This window comes from Drosophila serrata, unplaced genomic scaffold (genome assembly GCF_035046125.1).
Source record: "Drosophila serrata isolate PLE 108 unplaced genomic scaffold, ASM3504612v1 contig_228, whole genome shotgun sequence".
Classification (NCBI taxonomy): domain Eukaryota; kingdom Metazoa; phylum Arthropoda; class Insecta; order Diptera; family Drosophilidae; genus Drosophila; species Drosophila serrata.
The window spans coordinates 119,124-145,997 of NW_028257126.1; the positions used below are offsets into that span (position 1 = coordinate 119,124).

General features: G+C 45.6%; 10 protein-coding genes and 2 long non-coding RNA genes across 12 annotated transcripts; 7 read left to right on the forward strand and 5 right to left on the reverse strand.

Moving 5' to 3' along the window:
* The first annotated feature begins 678 nt into the window (after positions 1 to 678).
* On the forward strand, positions 679 to 1,303 carry LOC147644125 (uncharacterized). Its single transcript, XR_015270974.1, has 2 exons — positions 679 to 1,145; positions 1,202 to 1,303. It is a non-coding gene; the product is annotated as an uncharacterized LOC147644125 (long non-coding RNA).
* Positions 1,304 to 1,428: 125 nt separating this feature from the next.
* On the forward strand, positions 1,429 to 4,227 carry LOC110187752 (glycosaminoglycan xylosylkinase homolog). The gene is made up of 5 exons (XM_020957213.2): positions 1,429 to 1,605; positions 1,695 to 2,301; positions 2,358 to 2,935; positions 2,996 to 3,196; positions 3,262 to 4,227. The coding sequence occupies exons 2-5, from the start codon at positions 2,023 to 2,025 to the stop codon at positions 3,467 to 3,469; spliced, it is 1,266 nt and encodes a 421-aa protein (XP_020812872.2). The 5' UTR covers positions 1,429 to 1,605; positions 1,695 to 2,022; the 3' UTR covers positions 3,470 to 4,227.
* Rrp6 (exosome component Rrp6) lies at positions 3,973 to 7,846 on the reverse strand. The gene is made up of 5 exons (XM_020957643.2): positions 7,532 to 7,846; positions 7,288 to 7,469; positions 5,820 to 7,224; positions 4,455 to 5,366; positions 3,973 to 4,367 (listed from the first exon to the last, which is right to left on the reverse strand). Exons 1-5 carry the CDS (start codon positions 7,631 to 7,633, stop codon positions 4,287 to 4,289), a joined length of 2,682 nt encoding a protein of 893 aa, XP_020813302.2. The 5' UTR covers positions 7,634 to 7,846; the 3' UTR covers positions 3,973 to 4,286.
* Positions 7,847 to 8,233: 387 nt separating this feature from the next.
* Positions 8,234 to 10,880, forward strand: LOC110188091 (GPALPP motifs-containing protein 1). The gene is made up of 3 exons (XM_020957647.2): positions 8,234 to 8,319; positions 9,638 to 10,528; positions 10,591 to 10,880. The coding sequence occupies exons 2-3, from the start codon at positions 9,641 to 9,643 to the stop codon at positions 10,753 to 10,755; spliced, it is 1,053 nt and encodes a 350-aa protein (XP_020813306.2). The 5' UTR covers positions 8,234 to 8,319; positions 9,638 to 9,640; the 3' UTR covers positions 10,756 to 10,880.
* LOC110188092 (phosphatidate cytidylyltransferase, mitochondrial) lies at positions 8,235 to 9,531 on the forward strand. The gene has a single exon (XM_020957648.2). The coding sequence runs from the start codon at positions 8,371 to 8,373 to the stop codon at positions 9,397 to 9,399; it is 1,029 nt and encodes a 342-aa protein (XP_020813307.2). The 5' UTR covers positions 8,235 to 8,370; the 3' UTR covers positions 9,400 to 9,531.
* CycC (cyclin C) lies at positions 10,766 to 11,962 on the reverse strand. Its single transcript, XM_020957649.2, has 2 exons — positions 11,213 to 11,962; positions 10,766 to 11,146 (listed from the first exon to the last, which is right to left on the reverse strand). Exons 1-2 carry the CDS (start codon positions 11,798 to 11,800, stop codon positions 10,931 to 10,933), a joined length of 804 nt encoding a protein of 267 aa, XP_020813308.1. The 5' UTR covers positions 11,801 to 11,962; the 3' UTR covers positions 10,766 to 10,930.
* Positions 11,963 to 11,982: 20 nt separating this feature from the next.
* UQCR-C1 (Ubiquinol-cytochrome c reductase core protein 1) lies at positions 11,983 to 14,134 on the forward strand. Its single transcript, XM_020957645.2, has 6 exons — positions 11,983 to 12,161; positions 12,425 to 12,631; positions 12,695 to 13,023; positions 13,080 to 13,450; positions 13,523 to 13,614; positions 13,680 to 14,134. Exons 1-6 carry the CDS (start codon positions 12,093 to 12,095, stop codon positions 14,022 to 14,024), a joined length of 1,413 nt encoding a protein of 470 aa, XP_020813304.1. The 5' UTR covers positions 11,983 to 12,092; the 3' UTR covers positions 14,025 to 14,134.
* On the reverse strand, positions 14,125 to 15,725 carry Dph2 (Diphthamide biosynthesis 2). The gene is made up of 2 exons (XM_020957646.2): positions 15,437 to 15,725; positions 14,125 to 15,386 (listed from the first exon to the last, which is right to left on the reverse strand). Exons 1-2 carry the CDS (start codon positions 15,599 to 15,601, stop codon positions 14,145 to 14,147), a joined length of 1,407 nt encoding a protein of 468 aa, XP_020813305.2. The 5' UTR covers positions 15,602 to 15,725; the 3' UTR covers positions 14,125 to 14,144.
* A 176-nt stretch (positions 15,726 to 15,901) lies between these two features.
* LOC110187961 (FAST kinase domain-containing protein 4) lies at positions 15,902 to 18,329 on the forward strand. The gene is made up of 7 exons (XM_086829873.1): positions 15,902 to 16,024; positions 16,200 to 16,402; positions 16,458 to 17,177; positions 17,233 to 17,482; positions 17,550 to 17,824; positions 17,883 to 17,952; positions 18,013 to 18,329. The coding sequence occupies exons 2-7, from the start codon at positions 16,225 to 16,227 to the stop codon at positions 18,221 to 18,223; spliced, it is 1,704 nt and encodes a 567-aa protein (XP_086685999.1). The 5' UTR covers positions 15,902 to 16,024; positions 16,200 to 16,224; the 3' UTR covers positions 18,224 to 18,329.
* Positions 18,224 to 21,988, reverse strand: LOC110187960 (IQ motif and ubiquitin-like domain-containing protein). The gene is made up of 8 exons (XM_020957479.2): positions 20,502 to 21,988; positions 20,192 to 20,447; positions 19,917 to 20,134; positions 19,339 to 19,849; positions 19,146 to 19,278; positions 18,981 to 19,093; positions 18,740 to 18,924; positions 18,224 to 18,679 (listed from the first exon to the last, which is right to left on the reverse strand). Exons 1-8 carry the CDS (start codon positions 20,954 to 20,956, stop codon positions 18,415 to 18,417), a joined length of 2,136 nt encoding a protein of 711 aa, XP_020813138.2. The 5' UTR covers positions 20,957 to 21,988; the 3' UTR covers positions 18,224 to 18,414.
* LOC110188021 (uncharacterized) lies at positions 21,899 to 25,305 on the reverse strand. The gene is made up of 2 exons (XM_020957545.2): positions 24,677 to 25,305; positions 21,899 to 22,516 (listed from the first exon to the last, which is right to left on the reverse strand). The coding sequence occupies exon 2, from the start codon at positions 22,513 to 22,515 to the stop codon at positions 21,955 to 21,957; it is 561 nt and encodes a 186-aa protein (XP_020813204.1). The 5' UTR covers position 22,516; positions 24,677 to 25,305; the 3' UTR covers positions 21,899 to 21,954.
* Positions 24,290 to 25,874, forward strand: LOC147644126 (uncharacterized). Its single transcript, XR_015270976.1, has 2 exons — positions 24,290 to 24,848; positions 25,062 to 25,874. It is a non-coding gene; the product is annotated as an uncharacterized LOC147644126 (long non-coding RNA).
* The last annotated feature ends 1,000 nt before the right edge of the window (positions 25,875 to 26,874 follow it).

The window sequence follows — 26,874 nt, forward strand, 5'->3', positions numbered from 1 at the left end:
GTTTATGCCTTCAGTTCCATTGGAAGCCCCAAGGCAAGGTGAACCCTCCCAGCCTTTCTTCATTAATGGAAAAAATAACTAAGCTAACTCCAACATAACTGTACACATGTGAAAAAAGTGGGTCAAAGGTGCAACTTTTCTTGATCCATTGATTTTCTTTAATAAATGTTAAAAGCAATTCAACTTATTTTATTTCTTTAAACGTTAATATATCAGAATCTAGTTCTTGCTTGTTACATAAAAAAGATTTTACATGAAGGTATCAACTTCAAGCTTAAATTTAATAAACTTTTATTTGTTTTTAAAAATTGGTGTCGTCCATCATTTATATACAAAATGTAATCAGAAAACAAGTTATTTTACTTGAAAAGTTCAACTAATAATCCCCAGAATCCCCAAATCGTTCGAAATGAACCATCCTTTTTTTCAGTTTTCACGAATTGGCTCATCTGTGTCGCTTGAATGTGTGGGTGTTAATAATAACAGATGTACAAAGGCATGCGTGTGAGGAGTTATTGCGTCAAAGGAGCACTTACCTTTCTCATTCCTGGTTCAGTTTCAGTCGTGACCTTTAGCCGGCTTTTTTTATTAACTTTCGCCCACTACCTTCATTTTCTCTTTTTTTAAGTACCGCGCACAAAAGTAATTTTGTCAGCGTTGCCAGACGTTGCCGGAAGACTGCATTGAGGTTAACAGCTGTGTTGGCATCAGCTGCTTTTTGTTTACTTCGGTGATTCTTCGCTTCTGTTATGGTTTTGTTCTCATTCGCTTCTGTTTCGTCTACGCCGGCTGCACGTTTTTCCCGAATTTTCACCGACATAAACAAATGCTATTTATATAGCAAATTGACCAAACAAGAGTGGCGAACAAAGTGAGGCAGTAAAATGCTTTGTTTTATTCGGCCGTCGCAGAAGTTTCCCGGTTTCGAGTGCGTGTGGCTGTGGATGTTGGCCAAAAATGAGGCTGCGGCCAATTAATTCAAAGAAGCAGCCGAAGAGGAAGCACACGATTTATTAAGCAATCCGCTGTTGCCAAGAAATCAAGAAATCCCAAATGGGTAACGACTTTATGCAAACCTTTAGACACATCGCTCAGCCGAAGGATCGGTCGGATATCTTTAAAATTCCGAAGTAGGACATTCCTTGGTATGTTTCTTTATATCTGTCCCAAATCGTTAAGGATCCAACATTTCTTTTCAAAGCTATTTGGCGACTTCTTCGTAAACTATAAATTCCATTGCAAATTATAAATATTTTTGCAACGAAATAAAGTGTATTGGTGGAAAGAGGAATATTGCTAAAAAGAGTTATTGATAACAGTTTTTTATCAAAGTATGTATGTCGAGTCAATGAACTAATAAAATAATCATATACTAAATCTATTTATTTACGTTTATAAAACCAATATTGTGAAAAAGCTCTTATTCAGTTTTTACCTTTTTTCCAGGCAATTCAAACAAGTTGGAAAGACAACAGCCACACCCGGAAAAGATACTAAATAATAGATATGTACAAGATTCAAGAGGGGGCAATGTCAAGAATGCGGCGACTAATGGGATCAGAACTTGTAAACAACCATTACGATCTGATTAACTTGATGTTGTAGGTGAGAAATCAGAGCCAATCTGAACCCGGAACAGGACTCTCGCACAATACTGACAACTTAATTAATACACTACTTACACACCGTTACAGATGCAGCCACAATTAATTTGCACAACAATGGACTGATGCGAACAGTTGTCGGCCGATGTCTGCCAAAAAAAAAGGAAAACAAAATAAAGCAAAAAAGGAATAAGCATAAGCTACAACAATTGCCAAAGCAAGAGGCACAAATTGCTAGTATCCCAGCAGCAACTACAACAACAACAGCAACATAAGCATGCCACTGTGGCTGCAGCGGCCCGGTCATATCAACAACATTTCGGCTAGAATTGAGCAATTTGCCAGTGTTGCGGCGGCCGCGGCGTATACGTAATATTAAAAATAGGTGATAGTGCCCCAGGCTACAGGCTGCAACAGGATGAATAAGCGGAACGTAATTATAGCAGGCATCGTGGCCAGCCTCCTAGGACTGGTCTTGGGTGTAAACTTTTACTTCATGTACTATCTGAGCGCCGAGGAGGGTCATTTGGCCAGCGTGCGAGCGCTGGAGAACATGATCCGACACAAAATGCGGCACCTGAAGCCCGCCTACCTCAATCGTAATCCCCGCTTCTTCATGTTCCGGAATAAGCTGCTCAAGAACTACAAGGCGGCGCCATACGAGAATGCCAGCGTCCTCTGGGACATTGCCAATTGGGTGAGTCAACGCGGTAACTAGGTATTCAGAATTCCTAATCAGTGGGTTCTTCTTAGTGGCCGCAAGAGAACGAGGTGTATCCTCTGTACGACTCTTCGATGGGTCAGCTTTTGGAAACGTTGCGCCGCGAGCCGATCACACGAGTTAGCAACCTGGCGCGAGGCACACAGCTAAAGCTTCTGGTGCGACTGGCTCAGCAGCAAAAGGTGATCTTCAAGCCGCAGTGGTATCCGAGAGATGAGGTAATCGAGGGAATGGTGTACAGTGGCAAGGATCGGCACACGGCTGAGGTGTATGCCTTCTATCTGGGCGCCGTACTCGACCTGCGATGGACTCCCATCGTTGTGGGTCGAGTTGTGAACCTAAAGAGGGAGATCTATGCCAACGGTGACCCAGAATTGCAGCAAACCATCAGCATAGAAACGGACGAGGATGGCAAGGAGAGATATTGCTTGTACGGAAAGTGTCACTACTGCAATGAAGAGGAGACTGTCTGCGGCGACGACAGGCACAACATCGAAGGCGTACTTATTTACATTGTGCCGGGAACGTTGGCCAAGCGGCGATCTCCTTGGCAGCGTACCTACAAAGACGACAAGCGGGCGCCTTGGGAGGACGATATGACCTACTGCAAGTAGGTGACTTCCAGAGTTAGAAGAACTTACCTCAATATGTAATATTATTTATCCTTTAGGTCTCTAAAGAACAAAATGGAGACTATCCGCCTGTTGGATCTCATAGATGTGGCCATCTTTGACTATCTGATTCAGAATGGTGATCGCCACCACTATGAGACGCGAGAAGAGCGCGTGGTTCTCATCGACAATGGCAAGGCCTTTGGTAATCCGAACAAGGACCATTTGGATATCCTGGCGCCCCTCTACCAATGCTGCCTGTAAGAATATTTGCAGCTTTATAAACTGCTCGTTATTCTAGAAATTACTTGATTTAAATTTTCAGCCTGCGAAAGTCTACATGGGATCGCCTTCAGGTCTTCTCGGGCGGCGTGTTGACTGAAATTGTCGATCGGCTGTCAAAACAAGATGCACTGTATCCCTTAATAACGGAAAAGCATAAAAAGGGAATTGAACGAAGGCTCCTGGTTGTGTATGCGGTTGTGGAGCACTGTATGGACATTGAGGGCGAAAAAATGTTCAAAACTCTTTAATATTCCCCAAAAGGATCAGGCTGAAACTAGAGCCAAAAGGATAGGATCTTCCTGTTCTCACTTTCCACATCCTATTTAGGAAGTTAGCTAAAGTTAGATAGAGAAACTAATCCAATAATATTAGTTAATTTTCTTTTTTTTTATGGCTGTCAGCGTTTAGATCTTTCCCTTTAGTTTAAATACGTTTTCTCTGCCTCCTTATAGAACTTAATTAGTTTTTAAGGTTTGACAGAACATATCGATATATTGCTGCTTTATCAATATATGTCGTGAAAGTTGATGTGTAAATTAATATTTTCAAAATATAAGGTGTAAATCGACGATATTTTCGGTAAGATAGTGAGAGCTATTTTAGTCGATATATAATGTAGATACATCCATACGTCTTAATGGTTAACTTTTTCCCCATATATATAAAATAATTAAAAAGTTAAGACAGCGCCATACATAATTTAACAAATTGTCAGCACGCATATTTCCTAAAAACTAAATTTAATACGAAATAGTTTTTCAAATATTTCTATATTTTTGTTTACATTATTTTTCATTAGAAATCGATATTATCTCAGTCCACGCTCGATCGAAATGTAAACCGAACCTTAAAAACATATCCGATAGCCCATTTTTAGATATCGTTGTTAATTAATAGGTATATTATAGGAAAATATTTTCAAAATTGAAGGGTATATTTTTGTAACGAAAAAACGTGTAAAAATAATTCAAAATAAATGTCAAATCAACTTCACTATTGACCTCAACTGCAATTTGAACTTTTGAACCTATCATATCCTTTCGGATAACTCGTCAGAGTTCCAGTTTATTTTTTCCCCTCTGGCTTTACATTGCTAAATGTAAAGAGCTTATTAAACTGCTTAATGTTGCGGTTGTTCGGGCGGTTCTGGAAAACGATAAGTACAATATTGTTTAAAAAAAATGTATATATTTCATATTTTAAGATCAAAGAATATTTAATGCTGAAACTTACCTTTCCGCGCATTTGCTGCTTGATCTCCGTGCCGCGGGCTCTTTGAGCTCCGCCCTTAAACTGCCGGAAGTCCACGTTCTTGTAGTCAAAGTTGCCGCCTTGGACCTTAATCTTGGGCTGCGGCACCTGCTGGTTGGAGCTTTGAGAATGATTTGCTCGATTCCTTCGCTGAAATTGCCTACGCTTCTCTTTGCGTTTTTCTTTTCTGGATGGTGGTTTCGGCTCCTCAGCGGGTTGTCTTTCAATGGGCGTCTCCACGACCTCGTCATCGCTTTCGGCGGGTTTTGTAGCTGAATCAGCATGTTCAAGTTTAATGGGATGTGTATTCTCATCCTTTCGTGCTCTTTTGCTGGTGGTTGGCTGCTGATCCGCTGAGTCTGGTTTTCGATTTGCTGCGTGCTTTCGTTTGAGTTGTTCCTTGAGAGGCAGGGAGTAAATGGGATCCTCCACGTCTTCTTTGACAGCAGGTGCGGCATCAAGTTTGATATTTTGCGCCGGCGGTGGTTCTGTCGGACACAGACGCCTTTTGAGCTGTTCACTACGCTCCCTGGCAATCTGGTCAGCCTTTAGCTTTTCCATTAATGGCAGGATGGCCAAGTACCGCTTGTAGGGCATGCGAAGCATCTGGCTCTCCTTGCGCAGATGGGCCCAACGAAGTTCTTTCTCTTGAGTGGGTTTCGGTGGCTTGTCGAATAGAGACATTGCCGGTGGGACAAATAGATTTTCCTTGGTAATAACCTCTTGCCGGACCAGCTGGAGTTTTCCCGCGGAGCTGCGTTTAAGCAGTGTAGGCAGATCGTCACGAACCTCCTCCTGATGCGAAAAGTCGTGCGGACAGTAGAGTTTGCTGCTGAAATCTTTTGTGGAGGGCGGCAATGATGCCTGAGTGCTGCTGCGGGCCTCCGAAATTGGCTGAAATAGTAAGTATACAGCATGGTTAAGAGACTATGACACTAAACAGAGACCCTAAAATGTTATCTGTAATATATATAAACATGCTTGGCTTGCACCGGAAATTTCATTCTAACTTCATATGGAAATTAAAATGTATAGAGTTATGCATCTTGTCTTAGGCTAAGACCTCTTGTGAATAGATAAATGAGCCTGTAGAAGCAATGAACGCACAAGCCTACTATCTAATTATTAAACTTTGCTGTGATAGATTTGGCCTTTCTTTTTGAACTGATTTTGTTATACTGCCTGTGGGAAGGATGTGTAATAAACTGAATCAATCGGTATTGTCGGAGGTAATGCCTCTTCATTTCAACATTAATTACAATTAATGGATAATGGAAAATTTTCGGAATAGCCAGTAGCGTTAAGCGACATGCTCCAGGTGCTGCTTGAAATCGCTTGGTAACTCACTTTGATCAGCGGCTGATCGCGTGCCTTCAGAACGATCTGATGGAGCGCGTGCAGATGTTGCCGCACCAACGGCGGAATGGGATTGCAGCAAGCCAAGATGCCTTGCATCTCGCGCGGCAAGCTCTCTGCGATCTGAAGCATCATGTGATTGGGCAAGACGTAGCCATAACTCTCGTCTTCGGACCGCGCCGTCGCATCCCGCCACTCAAAGATCCCACGAAGAGCATAAAGCTGCCGATTGTCAAATGAACGCTTCGTCTTTCGCACCAAATCCAGGTGGGATTCCGGCCCGATGTGGGGCTTACTGTATCGCTTCTTGCACACATCCGTGCTCATTTGATATACGGTATTCAACAGACCCGGCTCAGCCTGCTGCTGCAGGAGATCGTTGGTCATCCGTTCGTAAACGTAAATGAGGAAGTGAGTATCCTGGCGGGCATAGTCGACCAATTGCTGAGGCAATGGTCGCATCCGCCAATCGGCCAGCTGCAGGCTCTTGTCCACATCCAGATCCAGATAGTGTTTCAACAGAAATGCCAACGATAACTTGGCCATGTTTAGGGCTTTCGCTGCCCGGTGCGTGTCGAACATGTTGACAATATACAAGGATAGGTCACGCTGCAGCCACTCAATGTCCAAGTCGGCACCGTGCAGGATCTTTAGCTTCTTAGGATCCGTCAGCACCTGATTCAATATGTGCATCTCATCCCGCAGGGTAAGGGTATCAAAAATATAGTCCTTAGAGCGTGTGGACATTTGGACAAGGCAAGTAATGCCCATGAAGGTGCGGTAAGAGTGGTGCTCCACATCGATCGCAATCTGCGCGGCCTGACTCAGCTCCTCCAATGCCACTTTCAGCTTCTCCACCGTGTCTACCAGCATCAGTTCAGTGTCGGCCATTAGGGATGGCAATATTGGCTTCTGTTTCTGCAGCTGCTCCGTTGGGGGTTCAAACTTCAGCAGCTCAAACTCGTATGGGTGCAGATAAGACTGAATATTGCCAACTTCGTCGTATTCAGCCAATAGTGCCAGCGGCTTCAGCGAGTTGGGCTTTTCTTTGAGCCGTGGACAAAACGGATTCTGTGCACTATTGTCCACTGGTTCCTTAAACTGCGTTTGTGGTCGCACAATATTTTTGACCGTAAAAAGGCGAGCGGAAAATGTGTTCCGCTGTGGTGTCGTTTTATTCCAGCTACCCGCCTTCGGTGTTTCCGGGACTTGAGATGAGCTACCTGTTGATGCTTCTGCTGATGAAGAGTTGCTACTAATGACATCCACCTGGGCCTCAACCACTTGCTGTGGATTCCTGCGCAGGCCGCTCTTAATGTCCAAATTTGTGGTAATACGCTCAAATATCATGTCATTGCACTCCTGCACCAGCTCAAACTGCTCGTCCAGTGCGCGTCTGTAAGGGGGGATTTTGAATTGAAAACTGATCTAGGATTCTTTATATTCCACATATTCTTACTTCCTGATGTCGTCCTTGACTTCCTTGGCATGCAGTACGTTCCCGATTAGCCCCACCACACGCTGGGACAGGTTGTCCATGGCACGTGCAAACCCCGGATAGGTGAGATACAGGGAGCGGGTGGGGCCCTGAGGAAAGGCATTCGATGCACGGGTGGCGGCCACGACATTCTTGAAAGCTTGCTGCGAAAGTCAATCGAAAATCATTGAGGATGAACGGTTGGCGGAAGGAACTGAAAACCCACGTTTGTGAAATCCGCGATGTCTTCGGATTGGTCGCACGGCTGCTCCTGCTTAGTTTTCTCCGCCTCATTCTCAGTGTTATTTCTTTTCGGCGGACGCGGCATATTTTTTTTATTATGTATGTGCAATGTTTGTGTGCTTTTTTCCTTAATAATTTTTTTTTTATCAGATTGTGGAAAATGTGCGTGTTTTCTCTTCTTCTTCCGAGAATGGAATAACAACAGCTAGAATTTAGAGATTGTCAACACTGCCGCCGGCGAAATTTGAACACTATAGAGCACTACTGTATGGCGTTGACCGCATAACAAAATAAAAAACGAGCTCGTTTCGATTTTTTAAATTTGTAGTCCAACTTATCATGATGATGATCTTGTAGTGTGCACAAATAAATGAAGCCTGCTGCGACTAGGTTTGAATTTGAATACAATAAGTACGCTTTAACCAAATGCATCGCCATAAATGATTTATTTTAAACTGGAGACTCTCCAAAACCAACTATTATTTCTTATTGAAAAACACTTTGCAACACTGGTTTGCCGCTTTTAAATTGCAGTGTGTTTATAATCTAAATTTATTTAATATATTGGGGATATATTTTTTAATTTCTATATAAGGAAATAAAATTATTTAATATTACAAGTTAACGTACATAATGCTTAAAACAATTATATTGATATTTTCAAGCAGCTGATCGCCGCCAGTGTGCACACACTAGCGCTCGCCGGCAAAAAGTAGCGACTAATAAGAGGAAGAATCGACTCCAGCAGAAACAAACGTAACGTGCTAAAGAGTAATTATTAAACCTAAATTAAGTTCCCTTGTAGAAATATATCTACCCACGATGCTGGACCTATACAGGCGAACGGTGAAACGGTTTCCACTGGGCAGCGTCAGCTATATGTTTGCCTACGGCTCCGGCGTGAAACAACAGGAGGGCTATGAAAAAGTAGGCAACGGAAGTGTTCAGCGTCCGCCTCCAGGCACAGTTGTGGATCTGGTTTTCTGTGTGCGGGATGCCCTAGGATTCCATGCAGAGAACTTGCATCGGCATCCTGAACATTATTCCGCCCTACGACTCCTAGGGCCGCGCTGTGTGGCCAACTATCAGGAGCGATTGGGTGCAGGTGTCTATTGCAACACTTTGGTGCCATTGGCGGACCTGGGACTGACCATCAAGTATGGTGTGGTGTCGGAAGAGCAGTTACTGGAGGACCTACTGCACTGGCGGCATCTGTATCTGGCCGGTAGACTACACAAACCGGTCACCGATCTAGTGAATCCCGCAGATAACCCGCCCCTAAAGGCGGCTCTGGACAGGAATTTGCTTTCGGCACTCCAAGTCGCTTTGCTCCTCTTACCGGATAAATTCACTGCTTACTCGCTATTCCACACCATCGCTGGCTTAAGCTACAAGGGAGATTTCCGAATGATTTTTGGCGAAAACAAGCAAAAAGTACACAATATAGTTAATCCGCAAATCAGGGACTTCTTCTCCTTGTACCAACCTTCTCTGGGACAACTCTCCAACTTCGTGGCTGTCAACATGAATGGCCAGGAGCCAGGGAGTCGGAGGCCAGCCATACTATTTGAGCAGGATAAATCCCAGACAGCTACGGCTCAGCACCTGCACCAACTGCCCGGGGAACTGAGGAAGCGTCTCGAGCGGAATGCCGCTTGTCGCGGCGACTACGCCGAGGTGGTGGACCATCTCTCCATGGTGCCTCAGCTGCCCGAGGTGCTGCAGGCCTCCGTCAACGACATCGTATGGCGCAGCAGTGTCACGCAATCGATCAAAAACATTGCCAGTGCTGGTGTTTTAAAATCCCTAGTCTATAGCTACCGAAAGGCTCAGAAAACCTTTGCTGTTTAGGAATCCTATATGGGATAATTCTTAGGCTGCCATTTACCGACTAAGTTGCCCATCCAGCTGCATTTTGTTATATAATTTTAAGCCTAAACATTGTTAATTGCAATATAGAAACCGTAGCCCAAGCCAAAGAAATGAGTTTTCTTGAGGGACCTTTTATTGGGCGCTTTTCAAAAAATTAAATGGAACTTCATATAATTATTTTTTAATCTTAAACCAGTTTATTTGTTCTGACTTCCAGATCATGTCCAGTGAAGATAGTGGCAGCGACAGCAGCAGCTCATCCAGCGACGAAAGGCAACGGAAAAGAAAGCACAAGAAGCACAACAAGGATGTGGACAAGTCAAAGAAAAGGAAGTCTAAAAAGCACAAGAAGGAGAAGCATCGTCACAAGGATAAGAAACGCAGCAAACGCGAGGAGGATCAGATAGTGTCATATACTCAAGCACCTCCTAGGCTCGATATTCCAGACATAGTTTCTAATAGTGAAGATGCCTTTGGTCCAGTTTTACCTCCTCATTTAAGGAAGGATGTGGTCCTTGAGCCCCTTATAGAGAAACCGGATTCCACTGCCATGATTGGACCAATCCTTCCCAGCGATTTTGCCCAGAAAAATTATTCAAAAACTGAATCTGAATTGAAGGCTAACGAGGTTTCGGATGATGATGACCTGACAGGCACCTTTGGCCCTCTTCCGAACGCCAGTCAAGTAGAGTTGGAGGAGCGAGCTCTAGCCCTTAAGCTGGCTGCTCTGGAGGGTGGTGGATTAGGTACCACTACAAACCAAGAGGTCCGCGAGGAATGGATGCTTGAGCTGCCTGATGTGGGTCTAAAGAGCGGCCTCGCTGCTTTGGGCAACATGAAACGTACCTTTTACCAGGGAAAAGAGCGACCTGATTTCAGCGATCGATCCTCCTGGACCACGACACCTCAAAGTGAGGCGGCGGTCGCTGCAGCAGGGCCCAGAGCCTGCAGCTCTAAGGAAATGGAGCAGATGGCCCAAGTTAAATATGAACAGCAGCGAGATGATGAGCAAGAGCGCATGGCCAAGAAGCATAAGAAGAAACACAAGCGGGAGGAGTCCCTAGTGGAGCTGCACCAGAAAAAGCTAAGGAAGGAACAGAGGGAGAAGGTGGGTATCAAAGAAAGACAGAACATACAAATAAAATAATTTACAATTGATTTTCTTAAAAGGAAAAGGAACTAGCTGCCTCTGGGTCGAAGCCAGAACGAAGACCCTTCAGCAGAGATGTGGATTTAAAGCTGAACAAAATCGACAAGAATCAAACCAAGCAGATTGTAGACAAGGCAAAAATACTTAACACCAAATTCTCCCGGGGACAGGCAAAGTATTTGTGAGGATATTGAATGCAGTTCAGATATATACGATTTTAATTTAAAATAATAATTGCATTAATGTTTAAAAGATTTTGTAGCTTAAAGATATTTTAAGTCGACATAAATACGTAAGATGAGGACATGAACTAAAGTAATCTTTTTACAATCTAGAAGTACAAAAATATGGTGCAATATCTCATCGCTGTGGCGGTGGCTTCGGCTTGGGAATCTTGGCCAGCAGCATCTGAATCTCGTCCTTCTCCTTCCAGTCCTTCCATAACTCATATAGGTTGACAATGGCCCGCACAATCTCCTGTACTTTGTCCAGATCCACATTTAACTCAGCGAACCACTGTTTGGTGGCGTCCTTTTGTAGGATAACACATGCTATCTGCAGGCAGGCAATGGCGATCTGAAAATAAAAGATTCCAATCAATTTGTTTATGTTCCAAGCATTTCTTGAGTATGAAACTCCCACCTGATATGGTGGATAGAGCAGGCAGACATCGGTGCGCAGTGAGTCATTGACAATCCGCCAGCTGAGGGTGAGCAGCTGGTCCTCCTGACCCATGTCCTGGACCAGCTGCAGCAGTGGTCTGTACGGCTGGTAGACGATGAGACAGCAGTCGAGGTTCTCCAGCAGGTAGAACTCGCACTCCAGGATGTGGTTCGTGCGATACGGGAACTCCTGCGCATATGCATAGCTAAACTTGGTCTTGATGGCCGACTGGCAAATAGAGATCAGCCGGGAGTTGGATATAACACCAAACTCCTCCACTTTCGATGCCAGCAGAATGCAAGTAGGCGCCAGGAGCAGGGGGTCGATGTTTTTCAGCGAGTTTCGGGCGTAGAACCGCTTAAAATAAACCGTGGCTGTGGCAATGACCTGTTGCCGCAGCTTGAGCTGCTCGCCCAACACCTGGATGACATTGGCAAAGAATATAAACACCTTCTGGTATTCGTCTTCATTTAAAGCCAGCAAATCGAGTTGACGCTCTCGGAGCAAATCCTGTTTGTCCAGAATCCACTGTTGCGAATGTGAGCTCTGCCAAAAATTACCCGCCATCTGATAGAAAACAGGCCAGGCTACTAACGTCTGTCGAAATTGTCTGTTAAATAACAATAAAATGCTTATTTCGATACAGATCGAGGAAAATTTAAGAAACAGAAAATTTTGTTGCTTGCCAAAAACAGTGTGTGCACACCCCTCGGTTCTTTGAACAGCTGTTCGACCGCTACCAACTTAACGTTCTGCTGTTGTGACTGCCGTGGGTGTGTGTGTGATTTTTCATCAACGCCGCGGACGAAAAAGTCTTAATACTTTATTAGTTATTAATATTAAACGATTCAATTGAACGATGGCGTTGCGTGTCCTTGGAGTGTCGCAGAATATGCGCACCTTTGTGCGTGGCGTTGACATGATCAAGGTAAGTGTGAAAAACACTCGGTTGATTACGCACAACAGGATCTAAATTACGTAATTGTAAATTGTCAATGATTGTGATTCTGGTTAATGAGCGTTTAAATAAACAAAATTACACTGCTTGAGGCTGGCCCCTCAAAAGCCACCTATGTAATTTGCATAAATCTTTTGAAATTTGTTTGGAAAAGTCTTGACATGCACTTTGAGGTTATGTGTAAGGTTTACTTAACTTTTACTGAAAGTTTTTCCATATTTCATAACTTGTAGCGCTACAAGTCGGCTGCCACCCTGCAGAAGACCTTGCTGAACATACCCGCCACCCAGGTGACCAAGCTGGATAACGGTCTCCGCGTGGCTAGCGAGGATTCCGGCGCCTCCACCGCCACCGTGGGACTTTGGATCGACGCTGGCTCCCGTTCCGAAACCGAGAAGAACAACGGAGTGGCCCACTTCCTGGAGCACATGGCCTTCAAGGTAAGAGTGAAGATTATTTCCTCGAAAAATCCATTTCTTACTGAGTGCATACAACTTTTTCAGGGCACCGCCAAGCGCTCCCAGACCGATCTGGAATTGGAGGTCGAGAACTTGGGCGCCCACTTGAATGCCTACACCTCTCGGGAGCAGACCGTGTTCTACGCCAAATGTCTGTCCAAGGATGTTCCAAAGGCTGTCGAGATCCTGTCGGACATCATTCAGAACTCCAAGCTGGGCGAGTCGGAGATCGCCCGCGAGCGTTCTGTGATCCTGCGCGAAATGCAGGAGGTGGAAAGCAACCTGCAGGAGGTTGTCTTCGATCACCTGCATGCCACCGCCTACCAGGGCACACCTCTGGGCCAGACCATCCTTGGACCCACCAAGAACATTCAGTAAGTATAAACTTAATTGCTATCCAACTTTATTTAATAATTTTTAAAAATTGTAGGTCAATTGGCAAATCCGATCTGACCGACTACATCCAGACCCACTACAAGGCTTCGCGCATCGTTTTGGCTGCCGCCGGCGGTGTCAAGCACGACGATCTGGTCAAGCTGGCGGGCTCAAACTTGGGCGGCCTGGAAGCCAGTGTTCTGCCCCCGGAGGTAACTCCCTGCCGCTTCACCGGCTCTGAAGTGCGCGTCCGTGACGATTCCCTGCCCCTGGCTCATGTGGCCATCGCCGTCGAAGGCTGCGGCTGGACAGACCAGGACAACATCCCCCTAATGGTGGCCAACACTCTGGTGGGTGCCTGGGACCGCTCGCAGGGTGGTGGCGCCAACAATGCCTCCAACCTGGCCCGTGCCAGCGCTGAGGATAGTAAGTAGTCTTAGTAGACAGTGGTAGAAATTACCCGTATTTACGGACTTGATTCCAATTGTTTTCTTGCAGACCTTTGCCACAGCTTTCAGTCGTTCAACACCTGCTACCGGGACACTGGTCTCTGGGGCATTTACTTTGTCTGCGATCCCCTGCAGTGCGAGGTGAGTTGTCAATACTGAAAATTGTGAAGCTAGTGATTTACAAAAAAATATAAACCCGTTTACAGGACATGCTGTTCAACGTGCAAAGCGAATGGATGCGCCTGTGCACCATGGTCACTGAGGCCGAGGTAGAGCGCGCCAAGAATCTGCTGAAGACAAACATGCTCCTGCAGTTGGATGGCACCACGCCCATCTGCGAGGATATCGGCCGCCAGATCCTGTGCTACAACCGCCGCATCCCACTGCACGAGCTGGAGCAGCGCATCGATGCCGTGAGCGTTGGCAACGTCCGTGATGTGGCCATGAAGTACATCTACGATCGGTGCCCGGCTGTCGCCGCCGTGGGTCCCGTTGAGAACCTGCCCGACTACAACAGAATCCGCTCCTCGATGTACTGGTTGAGGGTCTAAGAGGGAAGGCCAAACCGAACCCCGACGTTGTTGGACATGTAGTTTAATTCAAAAAAGAAAATTTCGCCCTTCAAAGGATCAGTAAACCGATAATACCAAGTTACTAAGAAGTGATGGCCTTTATTGATGTGTATACTTGATGGGAATACCAGAAAGACCCTGCTGAAGCTGGGCGGGCTCTGTTTGTCCCAGAGCTGGGTCTAATCCCTGCCAGGTGCGGTCCTCGAAGGAGAGCCCCGTGTCCGTGGTCATTAGAGCCATTTTGGCCTGAGTAGCCAGGGCCAGGGAGGCGGGATCTCCTGCGGTTTCCAGCGATTCGTTTACGGCTCCTCTCAGCTTTCCGCTAACCAAGCTAACATCGTTCTCGGGAATGGCTCCCACATCGAAGGGCAGGAAGCTGCGACCTTCCGGTAACAACTGCTTAAAGTCTGTGACATAGGCCTCGGGATACCTCATGTGCCAAGCTGGATTTAGAGCCATCTCTGCTTCGAAGACGGAAACAATAGGTTTGTAGTATTCCTTGGAGTCGTACATGTTATTAAAGGGGCAGCCAATCAAAACGAAGCAATCGATCTCCAGGAAGTTGGCTAGTTTGGCCGGGTTGATTCTTCCTACAGATATGAGCTGTGTTTTAATGCCTCTGCCCTTTGCCATGGTCTGCAGACGTGCCACCACATCCAAGTAGCCTTCGGCCGTCAACGTTGCCACAATTAGCCCCAACGTTTGTGCGTCCTTGCACTTTTCGATGTGGAAGTAGCGACGGCGGATGTATTGAGCCGTAAGGGGGTTCTTTGAGCTGAGGGTGCTAGCAGTGCCGTCGAATACATACCACTGAATCGCAGCAGGAGCAGTCAGAGATAGGTTAGCAAAGCGCTGGTTATCCGAACCAATGAAAATGCATATGCGCTCCAGATTGGTAGCGTCAGCGGAGGCATCTCCCTCAATAGGGGGAAATAGCTTCAGTAAAAGATTCTTCGGTTGTAGGGCATTTTCAAGTTGTTGCCTTAGGTCTTCTCCATCTAAATTCTGATAGCCAATATCCAAATAGACGCACACCTCTCTCCCCTTAGACTCTGCACGTAGCGTCTGCAATTTTTCAAGAAGAGCACTCACATCCAGCGGCATCTGCGGATAAAGGTAAAGCACGGGCAAGCGTGTGGCCCTACTGCGACAGGCATTTCCAAAGTGAATCACACTATCCGCCTCAACATGGGCAGCTGCTATCTCATCCACACAACAACTTCCATAGGTAGTATCTGCCAGGATAAAGACTTTCACGTCATCCGATGCCAGCAGCTCGGTTAGAGCCACACTGATGGCATTGCTGTGAGGCAGATAGTCATCCGGGAATTGGAGGCACACCTAGGGATATACTCTTAGTTCTGGGACCAAAGAGGCATCGCTATACGAACCCTTTTGTAACCACTTTGGCGAATCCAATCGCAGGTTACTTTCCTGTGATTTTCGTTCCAAATTTGTTCGAAGGTCACCGCCTCCTCCGTCTCCGTGTTTCTCTCCAGAGCCGCGGTGTCCGAGCTGGAGAACGCCGATGCACTACCTGTTCCGGATAAACTCATTTCCAGCCGATCTTTGTTCGAAATTATAATAAAATAAACAAAAGATGACCAATGGTATGACCGTATCAGGATCGTTTAAATATGCCAAAGACCATCGAAATTCTTTAAAAATACTGTTTAATACTTGAAAATACCGCAAATTCCGTAAACATAAGCAAAAATACTAATTAATTATAAAATTAATATATATCGCATAATTTAACAACCATAAAACGAGCAAAAAGAACAAAAGAATCGAGTTGTGAACACATTTTTAATTTCGATAGTGTTGATTCGTCGGACATCGATTCCATTTTGAAATATCGATGTGTCGTCGATCATTTCAAGTGTTAGGCAGCGCAGTTCTCGGCTCTGACCGCGGGCGTTCCGCAACACTAGAATCAGCTGCCCGCTGCCGTCATCTGTGGATTCTCAACGTTCAATAGGAAAGTTTGCTTAATTTAATGAAAATTCTCAATGAAACTGACTTAATTTTGAGGCAAATATTAATAACTATACAATAACTTGATTACTGATGCCTTTGAATAACTGGAGAACCCTTATTTCGCCTGCAAAAAATGTAAACAAAAAGGTTATGTAAACTTCTGTGGTTTCTTGCAGCGTGAGTGAAGGAGGGACTGAAAATGTTGGGACTGCAACGATTTGCCGGCAGCATTGCCAGCCAGCTGTACCGCCGGGCGGCCTACAACAGCAATGTGCGGGCGGCAGGCTTTTCTCTGGCCACCAACGGCCTGGCGACGGATGCAGTTGAGCCGGAAGCACGCACGCCGGCATCTGAAACGTTGGCCAAAAAGCCCAAGGGTATGTATGTATATTTTATATTACTTATAGAGTCTAATTTAGAATCCCCTCTCAGGTCAAATGGTCGCTGCTGCCTTCGAGTCGCTGCGGAACGACAACCCTAAGGATGAGAAGAAGGCGGGCGCCTCTAGTAACATAGATGACCGCATAGTGAATGCCAAGACAGTCAATGGACTACTTGCAATCACCGAGAACAACAGTGCCTTCTCTCGAAAGCATGCCTTAAGGATTGTCTCCATTCTGGCCGAATGGAGCAGCGTCGACCGGGTGAAGATATCAGAGTTCGAGAACGACACGAGGTTCCTGCGCATCTGTCGCATGCTGGGACGGACAATTCCCAAGAATAATGGTGCCGCTACCAATGGCAAAGCTTCCGGAGACAGCAGTCAAGCTGTCAAACGGATCTCTGGCTTCCGCACGGACGATCTGAACACGGTCTTGGGAGTAGCTGGCGATGATGAGGCGGCCAAGTTGATTGCCAGCATTAGTCTGCCGCAGATGGTCAAGGTGATGAGCACGCTGGCCCAGCGTAAGCGGCGCAGTACTCCCCTGCTGCGGTCCCTCGCATTCAACATTAGCAGCGCTGCAGAGACACTGGATCTGAAGCAGTCGGCGGATGTTCTCTATGCCATGTCCACGCTTAACTTCCAGGACTCGGTGCTGGGCGCCAAGGTGTGTGCGGATGTGCAGGCAACGTTGCCAAAGAACGTGGAAAAGTCCGCCGTTGTGGGGTCCATAATCACCAGCTTGGGCATTTTGCGGTACCGAGATTTGGGTGAGCTAAATATCTAATACAATATGCAGTTTGTATTCATAACTTTTTTCCCTAGACATCTTGGAATCGCTGACGCAGTGGCTGCTTAAGAACAGTGAAATCTGCCGCCCACAAGATCTCAGCGCCTATTTCCTCACATCGGCCCTGTTGAACTTTAAGAGCGCCCAGCTGGAAGATGTTAGCAGCAAGTTAGTGAAATCCATTGTGCGGGAGGACTTCACCAAGAAATCGGAATGGCTGAACTTTGTGTGGTCCCTCACAATGCTGGGGCTAGTGGAACCCAGCCACATGTCTTCGGTTTTAAGGTCTGCACATAATAAGAAATCTCTGAAATCATTTCAAAACTGAACTTTCTTTCCAATTTTTTCGCAGTGCGGAATTCCTGGAGCAGTTGCAAAAGGACAAAGCCGGTGTCACACCAACATCCAAGATGAGGCTACTCAACCTGAACAGCTATGCGCAGCTCTTGGCCGTAGATTACAAGGGGCCACTGCTTGCCGCCGACAGTCCTGCCTTCCAGGTGCCCATGGCCCATCCCAAGGCAAAGCAGGTGCTAGTCACTGGCATGCTGGATGCCCTCAAAAGTCTGCTTCCGGCCAGTAATCATGTCCAGAGCTTAGTGGACAGTAAAATGGGCTTTCTCATAGGTAAAAAAAAGGTACTCTTAATACTGACTTTGTGTTGACCAAGTAATCTCTATTTCAGATGCACTATGCCACTTTGATGCTAACAGAAACCCCCTGCCTCTGGATAAGGAGAATCCCAACGCCATTAGGTTAGATTTACAAATTTAGATGCGATAGTTTTCCGATTTATTCATAATTTCCGTTCTTAGGGTGGCGCTAATGGTCATCGATTTCCACGACATTTGCCACGGAACGCATCGCAGTGCAAGCGGCGTTACGAACCTGACGTTTGATCTGCTGGAGAAGAGTGGTTACCATGTTATCCCCATACCCTATAATGAGTTCAGCACCAGTGACAAATTACTGAAACGCGTTCAGTATCTGGAGGCAAAGTTCAAGGCGATTGCAAGTAGCAAATAATTGCAGTTGTAGTTTATATATTTTCCTTGTAATGTTTGATAAACATTTGAATTGTTTAAATTTTGTAAATGTAAAATTAGGCGCTGAATTACATGCTAAACCCAAATGGAGTGTGGATAGATTTTAGTTGCTGCAATGACTTCTCGCAGACTCGTAATTCAAGCGACAGATTATACGTATTTTAATATGCTTTAAACGGTGTCGAGCTGACTGCTGCGTTGCTTGTTCATGCCCACCTTCCACCACTGGCCCGTCTCCTGGAATTCGATGGCAACAGCAGCCAAAGTATGAAACAGGCTGCGAGCCAGCATGTGCAAGTTGCCGACGTGCAATATAAACTTCGGATCGTACAGCTTTTCGATATCGTCGATCTTGTAGTGATCCCGAGTCTCCCGCTCGGTCAAGCAAATACAGTTCCATGGAGCCCAGTCATCACTCTTGATCCAACGAGGCAATCTGTCAGAGAATTCTTTTAACTAAGCGAATGAAGAGAGTGTATTGGTATTGGAAACCTACCTCAATTCACTGAGATTCTCCGACTTGCTGAGGGCCGAGTGTCCATGCCAAATCTTGTCAATGATATGACGCACATCGTCGGGCTGCATCACAAAGGCGAATGAAGTGGCGCATTTGCGTTTGCGCTCATCCCGATGAATGCACCGCAAGATGGACTGGTATACAGTGTTCTCTGTGGCCGTGAGCTGTCGACAGACACTATGAAGATAGAAAAAACTAACAAGGAGTCTGTCCAACCTACCTTAAGATAATAGCAGCTCTTGCAGGTATCCACATGGCTCTGACGTGTACGAATGGCGAATTCGGCAAAGGTCTTGACCTTCTTGCAGACGATGCACATGCGCGAGGGCGTCCCTGGAAATGTACAGCTTAGATGTGCGAAACAGATCCTTGGTTTAGTACTCACTCTTCTTCGACTTGTTCTTCTGAAACTTGATTAGGTCAAAGAAGAGGATGCTCTGGCGCTTGCGCAGAATTTCCACGTCACAGGACTTGGCGTATAGCAGCAGATTCTTCTCACGATCAAATAAGTCAAAGAGCTGGGATTATGTAAAGATACGATTTATAGTAATTAAAGAAGTATAAAGGGAAAGTCCTACCTCGGGAAAGTTTGGATAACACGCCTCCTCGGTGAGCACAACCATCACTTGGCGAATAAAGTCCAGGCGGTCCTCCTTGCTGCGCGGCTTACGCATATCCTTGTAGATCTCGGTGAGGAAGCGCACCCGCTGCGTGCTCAAGAGGTCCAGGTGGATCTTCGTGTCCTTGTAGCCGATCCACTCAATTGGCTTGCCCATCTCCTTTAGCAGCTGATCGTTGCGGAACTCCTCCATGGACTTGTAGACAAGATTCCGCTGCCGCTCCACACCGTTCAACAGTTGAATCTCCTTGTCCAGCAGGATATTCACCTCGGCGATGCGGGCGGGGCCTTCATAGTTGGCAGTAATCCGCTTCAGCTCAGCCTTCTTCCAGCGCCCCACCTCGGCGAATAGCAGATCGAAGTCGTCCTTGCTGCGGGGGAACTGCTTAACCACCTGGTGCCGTTCCACACGCTTCTCCACGCACTTCTCGTACCGCTTGTCTTCCTGCTCACGATTCTGCACTAGGCGACTGGAAATGGGTTCCTTATCAGCGGCGGAAACTAACCTCAATTCCCTGGATAAGGAGGACTACCCACCGATATTCTGCGGCCCTCATGTGTATGTATTTCCAGAGAATCCATCTTCTCCAATTGCGCTGAATGAGCTGAATCTTCTCGAGCTTCCGCTCTGCTCGCTCTTTTTGGGCAAAGGTCTGGTACTTTCCAGGGACAATGGTGAAGTCATTCGCAGCGGACACATACATAATGTTGATGCCATCTAGGAAACATTGTACCGACTGCTCATGGGCCGTGTTCTGGAAAGAAATGCATTTTAATTGTCAATACAAATAGGTTCTGTCCGCCCGACCTACCAGAATCTTTTCCTTAGGCTCCCATGTCTGCGTATCCCTGGACTTGTACTTCCGGTACTTCATCTTATCGAAGTAGGGCCCTGTCTGGGTGAAAGCATCCAGATACTCCTTTCCGCTAACCGTATCCCGGTAGCCACACAGAAAAGGCTTGACGATTGCCGCATTCTCGATCTCAACCACCACATTCTTCGGCTCGCCATCCTGGGTGTCCTCGCCGGAAATGTGGACAGTGATGAAGTCCGCTAGGCGGTGTTTGCTGTATTTGGAGAACCGTAGTTTCATCCCACAACCTGCTGAAATGTGTACTCACTCATAGTAGACATCCAGGTCCAGCTTGGGCAGCGACGTCTGACTGTCGCCTTGGACGCTATCGTTGCATTGCAGCTCCAGCTGGAACTCATGGATCCCGAACTCATCCAAGGCAGTGGAGTTTATGGGTAAGCTGTTACAGAGCACGTTACCATTCTGCAGGAGTACCAGCAATTTGGGGTCCACCTCAAACTTGCGAGCCATGTCTTGCTTTACTTCACCAAGGGTCATGCAGTTGGGATACACCTGGGCCACCATTTCCGAGTCGGAGAGCCGGAACTTCACCGTCACATTCTCCAGCTCAACGCAGCACTCCTCCGAGTTCTGCTGCTCGGACTCGGTGCTGCGCGAATCAATGGGCGGCGGACATCCCGGTGGCTGCTTGGGCCGCTCGCAGGGCTCCACGTTCAGTTGCACGTTGCATACAAATGCCGGTGGTCGCTCCTCAACGCTCATCTTGCCACACAAAATATATTTATCGCCAGCCGGGTGAGGGGGGCAATTGTTTCTAGTCAAAGTAATTCAAAATTTAAGCTAAGCACCGCCTGCTGAGACAACGGAGTCTAGAAAAGATGGCTATTGGGCGGGACCCATGAATTTGTTCAATAAAATTGACGGCCGCTGCTAGGCGCCCTGTTGTGGCAACGGGTTGTAGGCCAAAACAGCCCATTTGGCCTTAATTTCTTTCGTGCAAGTACAGTTGATCCCGAAAGTACAATTATTTAAAGTAAAATAAAGCTAAAACCTAATTTTATTTACTATTTATTTCCAACTAATTACTAAATCTAATAAATGGATACAATAATTTATATATTCCCCCGTTTTAAGTTCTCATAGCTCAAATGTATTTCATTTTTCTCACGCATTCGCACTGGATTTTCACGTGGTGAAAGCTTCCCATCATCTAATAGGCTGCCCAACTCTATTGGGCATTTCGAAATATTTTGCATACCTCTTAACTATTTTCTAATTGGCCTGAATTCAGCACCTCCAATGATCCCACTTCGATCTGCCACATTTAATAGCCATATTATTTATTATTATTTATTGCACAACTCGGGGGGCATCGGAGAGACAACGGTGACAGTAATTACTTTTACTAAATGGCTTGGAAAGATGGCCGGGCCACACGTGAAGATGATTTGGAGCTACAGATGCTACCGATGCGGAAGCCGTCCTCTCTAATAATGATCCATGCAGATATCATCAAAGTTAATGGCTTCCAGCTCTTGGCGCCCCCTTCTCTCAATTTCTTTCGCTCGATTTTGACCCAATTCCGGGGTTTTGTCAATTCGGCTCATAGGAAACGCGATACAGTTGAAAGGTTTGGCCATTTCCCCTCTGCAAAGCAGCTTAACTCATAAGTATTGGCTTACAAAACCCAAAACAATGTAATTGTTGAATTTTTATTTGTTTTTTCTTTTATATTCTTTCGCTAAACTATACTAAATGTATTAATAAATAATGTTTTTGTTATAGTAGAAGTTGGACTTCAGGTTGGAGGCCGTCAGCCTGGACTTCGGACCGGCATGAGCCACCTGCAGCCGATGGGGGCGACCGTTGAAGTAGTAGTCCTTGTGGTGCTGCACCCGCAGCACCTTGCTGGGACTCCGGTGGTCCCAGTCAGGCTTCGATGTGGTCGGACGTTGCGTGGTCGTTGGTGGGGTTGTCGCCTCCGCTTCCGGAAGAATGGGATTGATTTTCATCGGCTGATAGTCCAGACCAAAGCCGGGTATGTGGCGAAAGGGCAGTGGGGGTACGGGGATGTAATAGATTTTCGAATCCTTTTTCGTTTTTTTCGTCTTACTGCCGTTCTTGTTGTACTTGCGCAGGTTCAGTGGCTTCGAGGTGACCACATAGTCCATGTACAGGTTGTCCAGCGACGGGGACTGCACCACAATGCGATTGCCCAGCCTGGAGGGCGGCGCCTCTGACCTGGGGCCATATGAATAGGGACGAGCGGCCACCAAATTGGCCAAAATGAGTAGCGATGCCAAGGGTATCAGTGGAGACATTCTGGAGTAGTAAAAAACGGGCGTTAGATCATTTTAGGGTAATATATAATAGAGGTTATTATATTGAAAAGTAATTACTTTGGATGATAAATTGTTGATTTATTTATAACTAGCTGGCTTTGATTTCTAATTAAACTGAACAATAAGCAACTCTTTTGAGTCTACAACCCCTTTGTCTTCTAAATTCAGAATGATCATACTATAGGAATGCATTATAATGGACAATAAAATTGCTTTTCTATTGTTTGCAGATATAATTGCATATAAGATGAAAGATATTGGTGAAAAAAGAAGGATCTATTATTGCAATAGCTATATCCACTTAAAAATAACTCGAATTCCAGTCAATGGCAATGGAAGAGTTATCTGGAATGTAGATAATTTTTCAATCTGTAAATTCGGCTATCGGAGCGTGAGAGGTGAGAGGGAGTCAAGGTGAGAGGCATCGAAAGTCGAGTGCCGAAGTGCCACCACCCACGCCCCACTCGACGGACAATTGTTCAAGGCTTTGATCGATGGGGTGGCAACCGAAGTGGCGAACCCGACTGCTCGTAATAATCATAATAATGGGCAATACCATTTTCTGCAAGTCACATGCCAAAGCCGAATAATTTAATAACAAATAAATTGTCTGTGCGCATCAAAGCGCAAAATGTTTCGCCTTTACATGGTAAAGTTTCTCACGTTCCCCCTCACACACCCAAACACACACACACACACCACACGGGCCCCAGATAATTTTCGTTTCGATTTGATTTAAATGAAAGCATTTAATGCACGCTAATCAAAGCGACGCCGACAGCGACGCAACGGCAGGCAGAGCAATTACGCTAATGAGCGCGTCGAGCGCCATCTGGCGGCGCAGATTTCAACGCTTCAGTGATTAATGAGCCTGTAAAAATAAATTGATCGCCGCGGCAACACATCCGAAAAAGCCGGCGCAACATCGATTGTGATCGGATCGCATAGGATTGGTGCAGAACAAGCGGCTCGACATGATTTTCGGGGCTAACTAGAGGCGTTGGCGACTCGCCCACCGTCTCAACAGGTTGTCCGCGGTATGCAAATCGCTTAAGCATTTTTTTTTTCGCCAATATAGACATTTGTCTAATTCCAGTGTCTGGAATAATTGCCTGCAGCGATTTGTTCGGTGGCGCCCCCTTTTGGTTACACCCTACAAAATGGACACATGAAAGGTAAGGTCGATGTTGTAATACCCTTTAATGGGTGGCAGGAGACATCAAAATATATCAAATGAAATAGAAAATATGTTGCTTGAACATAAAAGGTAACAAAATATAAGACCAGTTCGCTAGATTTACCAAAAAACTATCTGTAAAGTTTTCTACATTTTAAGAATGCTTAGTATTCAGTGTTTCAACCTTTTTTTAAAGGCCACTAATATTGTAATTTATAGTTTCTTTCTTGTAATGTACTTATAAAATGTACATTAATTTTATTTGTCACACTAATTTTACACTAACCAGTTCCGTAAATCCTAACGCGTTGCAAGATTCTGGTTAAAGTTATATTACCCAAGGGGACTCAAAAAACTTATCTGAGATAAATTGCAGAAAGTTTGAATTTGCTTTGTTGACTGATCACGGGACCCGCATGATATATGATCGGTGATTCTAGTGATAATAGAACACAAAACGAAAAGCGAAATGTCAGAAATATATGTTTATATGTATATACATTTGCCAGAAATGCCACACTCGGATTCATTACAGTTTAATTGCTCCGGTGGCTCTACAATGCCTAATGGCTCATCGCAGTTCACACAGTTCAGGCACCAGAAACTTGAAAACTTTATTTAATTTGTCCACTCACTGACTTCAATTATCTAAGGCTTTTATTTTTTTGTATATTCTGCGCCGCTCGTATCAACATCGTTGCCAAGGTCGTTTTCGTTCGGCGCCTGGGCCGCCGCATCTGCCGATGGATGATGCGGGATGTGTGGATGTGATTAATCATATCACGCTCGCAGCTGTCCGCTAGCCGGCAGGTGAAAGACGAGAGGCCGAAGACTTGGGCGGCGAACTCGGTGCAGACGAAAGACTTAGGCAACGAACTCGATGCGGACGGGCAACAATTATAAAGTTATTAATGAATGCAAATGAATTAACGTTCTCGGGTTCTCTATGCTAATCGCACTCACTTTAAATGGTTGCAACTGCAGCTGCCGGTTTATTGCGTAGTTTCTTCAATTGTAGTTGCTGATTGTAAATTTATGGCTCAAGTGTCCTTCAACCGAAGATGATGATTGTTTTTCCCGATGATTGCTCGTTTGTATACTTGCATAAAGTATGGGATTTAATTTATGCCTAATGGTAAGCGCACGTTCTATCACTTTTATGGATTTCTTAAATCTACACTCTTCGCGTTCGCATCTAAATTTCCTCGCACTGCTTTGCCGACGTCTTGTGTTCGAGCGCGCTAACTTTTGAACGTTGTGAACGCCTCGGAGTGCGGCAAATAAATGAGAGCTGCGAACAGTTTGTAATTTGTTTTTTTTCTCCTTTTCTTCTTAAATCAAAAATCAGTCGGTCGACGCCGCTGCCGCAGTCGCTGCCACTGCCACTGCTGCCGTTGCGGCTGCTTCTGTCGTCATCAGCGGCCGGCCACTGGAAGTGCGAGGCGAGCGTTCACTTGCCGCAGCCACCGAGTCGGTGTTGGATTTATTATTGTGTGAGGTCCAAGCCAATGGAGTCGCCGATTCCGATGCAGATGCCCAGATGCCGAGATGCTGATGCCCAACTGGTTGCCGGATGGCAGATGATCTTCGGATGATGAGCGGGCCATAAATTAGCCAGTTTATTGTTTGTCCACTTACTGTTACAGTTGGCAATTGCACTTTGTGGGATTTGCCTGCTCCCCATTCGCCGCCATTCGCTAAACAAATTCATCAGTTGGCATTTCTCGACTCCCCGAGACCAGAACTGGGCAGGAAATCCAACACCAAATGACCAGTCAGTCGGCTTTCGATTGAATTACACCTTGCCCAACCAGCTACCTTCCTTAACCCACTGCATAATGCCAGCTGACATATTAAAATGTGTCAACTAAAATAACTATTTTGTAGCTTAAGCTTGTTTTTGTATCTCTTTCAAAGCTTGCTTCTAGTTCTTTGGCAAAAGAAAGATAAAATTTGTATGTATTTGCATAGATTTAAATCTTTTCTCTCTTTGATTGGCTAAAACATGCTTAAATACTAATTGGCCGGGTTGATTTGATTAGGGTTATCTTATTCCTTTTTTGAGATAATATTTACTCCGAGATTCTTATGACTTATGACTCCTTTAAGCTTTATTCCCAGAATTATTTGTGTTAATCAATAAATCAATGGCTTATGCTAACTATTTTCTATTTCGTTTCGACAACAAGAGAGAAAAGGCTAAAAGTTATTTAAATTTAAAACATATCAATTAACTAAGAGCAGTTTCCAGCAGGTTAAGAGACCTGCTTCTGGCCCTGATTAATGTTTGAGGGGCCAAGAGGGTTAAGGGTTTGATGCTGGCTCTGGGACGGGGCAAGGCCTGCCCTGAGACGTCTGTTTGTCAGCTCCTTTGTCTCTCCGATATTGTGCACAAATTAGTTACAAATGAACCTACGACAACAAAAGCCGTTGGCGGTAACACGAAGCCTTCGTTGAGGTAGGGTCTCGTCTGCTCCGCTTCTTTGGACTTAAAGTGTTAGGCTCTGGCTTATTGACAGGCCACCAGGCAGCTTTCGAAGCCGGTGGATAGCGACGTGCGTGTGGCGCTCAAAAGGGATGTCTGCGTTTTGGCCCTCATCATAATTTAATTGGAACGAGTGGCAGCGAATGGTGTTCGAGCCACTTTTCTAAACACCTTTGCGTGAGTTGTTGATGCTAATTGGGTATCTGTAAGTGTGTTGGTTGATTGAAAGAGGAATCCCGCTCGACCTTGCTTCGCCGGAGAAGATAAAGTCTTGACCAGTGACCCATTGAGCTAGAAATAGCCACCATAAATCGCAGTGAAAATTGTCATGAATTATGGCGAAATGTACGCGAATATGTGCCTTAATTAGTTCACTTCCCTTCGAGGCACCGTTTTACGACCTGCTAATTAAAACAAGTAAAAGCAACTAGCAATTATATAAAGGCATTTCCACTCCACACACAAACTTTCCCAGGGCCCGGCCATCATCTTTCACCAGCGCAGCTTCAGCTTCAGCTTCAGCTCCAGACCCCACACAGACTCTCCAAATTCGGCTCTAAACAAAGCAAATGACATAACACTACAAAGCTATGCTTAGCAAATGCTGGAAAAGCACTCACAGCCTTAGGCAACTTCTTCAGACTCTTCTGACGTTGTAAGACACTTTTAAATATTA

Bases quoted from the DNA above. Each gene is read 5' to 3' on its own strand.
- LOC110188092 (XM_020957648.2), top strand. From the start codon at position 8,371: ATGCTGGACCTATACAGGCGAACGGTGAAACGGTTTCCACTGGGCAGC.
- LOC110188091 (XM_020957647.2), top strand. From the start codon at position 9,641: ATGTCCAGTGAAGATAGTGGCAGCGACAGCAGCAGCTCATCCAGCGAC. The intron at 10,529-10,590 runs GTGGGTATCAAA...TTTTCTTAAAAG, and splicing joins GGAAGGAACAGAGGGAGAAG to GAAAAGGAACTAGCTGCCTC.
- LOC110187960 (XM_020957479.2), bottom strand. From the start codon at position 20,956: ATGAGCGTTGAGGAGCGACCACCGGCATTTGTATGCAACGTGCAACTG. The intron at 20,448-20,501 runs GTGAGTACACAT...CTCCAAATACAG, and splicing joins GACCTGGATGTCTACTATGA to CAAACACCGCCTAGCGGACT. The intron at 20,135-20,191 runs GTAGGTCGGGCG...ATTTCTTTCCAG, and splicing joins AGCCTAAGGAAAAGATTCTG to AACACGGCCCATGAGCAGTC.
- Rrp6 (XM_020957643.2), bottom strand. From the start codon at position 7,633: ATGCCGCGTCCGCCGAAAAGAAATAACACTGAGAATGAGGCGGAGAAA. The intron at 5,367-5,819 runs GTGAGTTACCAA...TTACTATTTCAG, and splicing joins GCGATCAGCCGCTGATCAAA to CCAATTTCGGAGGCCCGCAG. The intron at 4,368-4,454 runs GTAAGTTTCAGC...ATCGTTTTCCAG, and splicing joins AGCAGCAAATGCGCGGAAAG to AACCGCCCGAACAACCGCAA.
- CycC (XM_020957649.2), bottom strand. From the start codon at position 11,800: ATGGCGGGTAATTTTTGGCAGAGCTCACATTCGCAACAGTGGATTCTG. The intron at 11,147-11,212 runs GTGGGAGTTTCA...TTTTATTTTCAG, and splicing joins TGCTCTATCCACCATATCAG to ATCGCCATTGCCTGCCTGCA.
- Dph2 (XM_020957646.2), bottom strand. From the start codon at position 15,601: ATGAGTTTATCCGGAACAGGTAGTGCATCGGCGTTCTCCAGCTCGGAC. The intron at 15,387-15,436 runs GTTCGTATAGCG...GTATATCCCTAG, and splicing joins GCCAAAGTGGTTACAAAAGG to GTGTGCCTCCAATTCCCGGA.
- LOC110187961 (XM_086829873.1), top strand. From the start codon at position 16,225: ATGTTGGGACTGCAACGATTTGCCGGCAGCATTGCCAGCCAGCTGTAC. The intron at 16,403-16,457 runs GTATGTATGTAT...ATCCCCTCTCAG, and splicing joins GTTGGCCAAAAAGCCCAAGG to GTCAAATGGTCGCTGCTGCC. The intron at 17,825-17,882 runs GTAAAAAAAAGG...TCTCTATTTCAG, and splicing joins TAAAATGGGCTTTCTCATAG to ATGCACTATGCCACTTTGAT.
- LOC110188021 (XM_020957545.2), bottom strand. From the start codon at position 22,515: ATGTCTCCACTGATACCCTTGGCATCGCTACTCATTTTGGCCAATTTG.
- LOC110187752 (XM_020957213.2), top strand. From the start codon at position 2,023: ATGAATAAGCGGAACGTAATTATAGCAGGCATCGTGGCCAGCCTCCTA. The intron at 2,302-2,357 runs GTGAGTCAACGC...GGTTCTTCTTAG, and splicing joins TCTGGGACATTGCCAATTGG to TGGCCGCAAGAGAACGAGGT. The intron at 2,936-2,995 runs GTAGGTGACTTC...TTTATCCTTTAG, and splicing joins GACGATATGACCTACTGCAA to GTCTCTAAAGAACAAAATGG.
- UQCR-C1 (XM_020957645.2), top strand. From the start codon at position 12,093: ATGGCGTTGCGTGTCCTTGGAGTGTCGCAGAATATGCGCACCTTTGTG. The intron at 12,162-12,424 runs GTAAGTGTGAAA...CATAACTTGTAG, and splicing joins GTGGCGTTGACATGATCAAG to CGCTACAAGTCGGCTGCCAC. The intron at 12,632-12,694 runs GTAAGAGTGAAG...CAACTTTTTCAG, and splicing joins TGGAGCACATGGCCTTCAAG to GGCACCGCCAAGCGCTCCCA.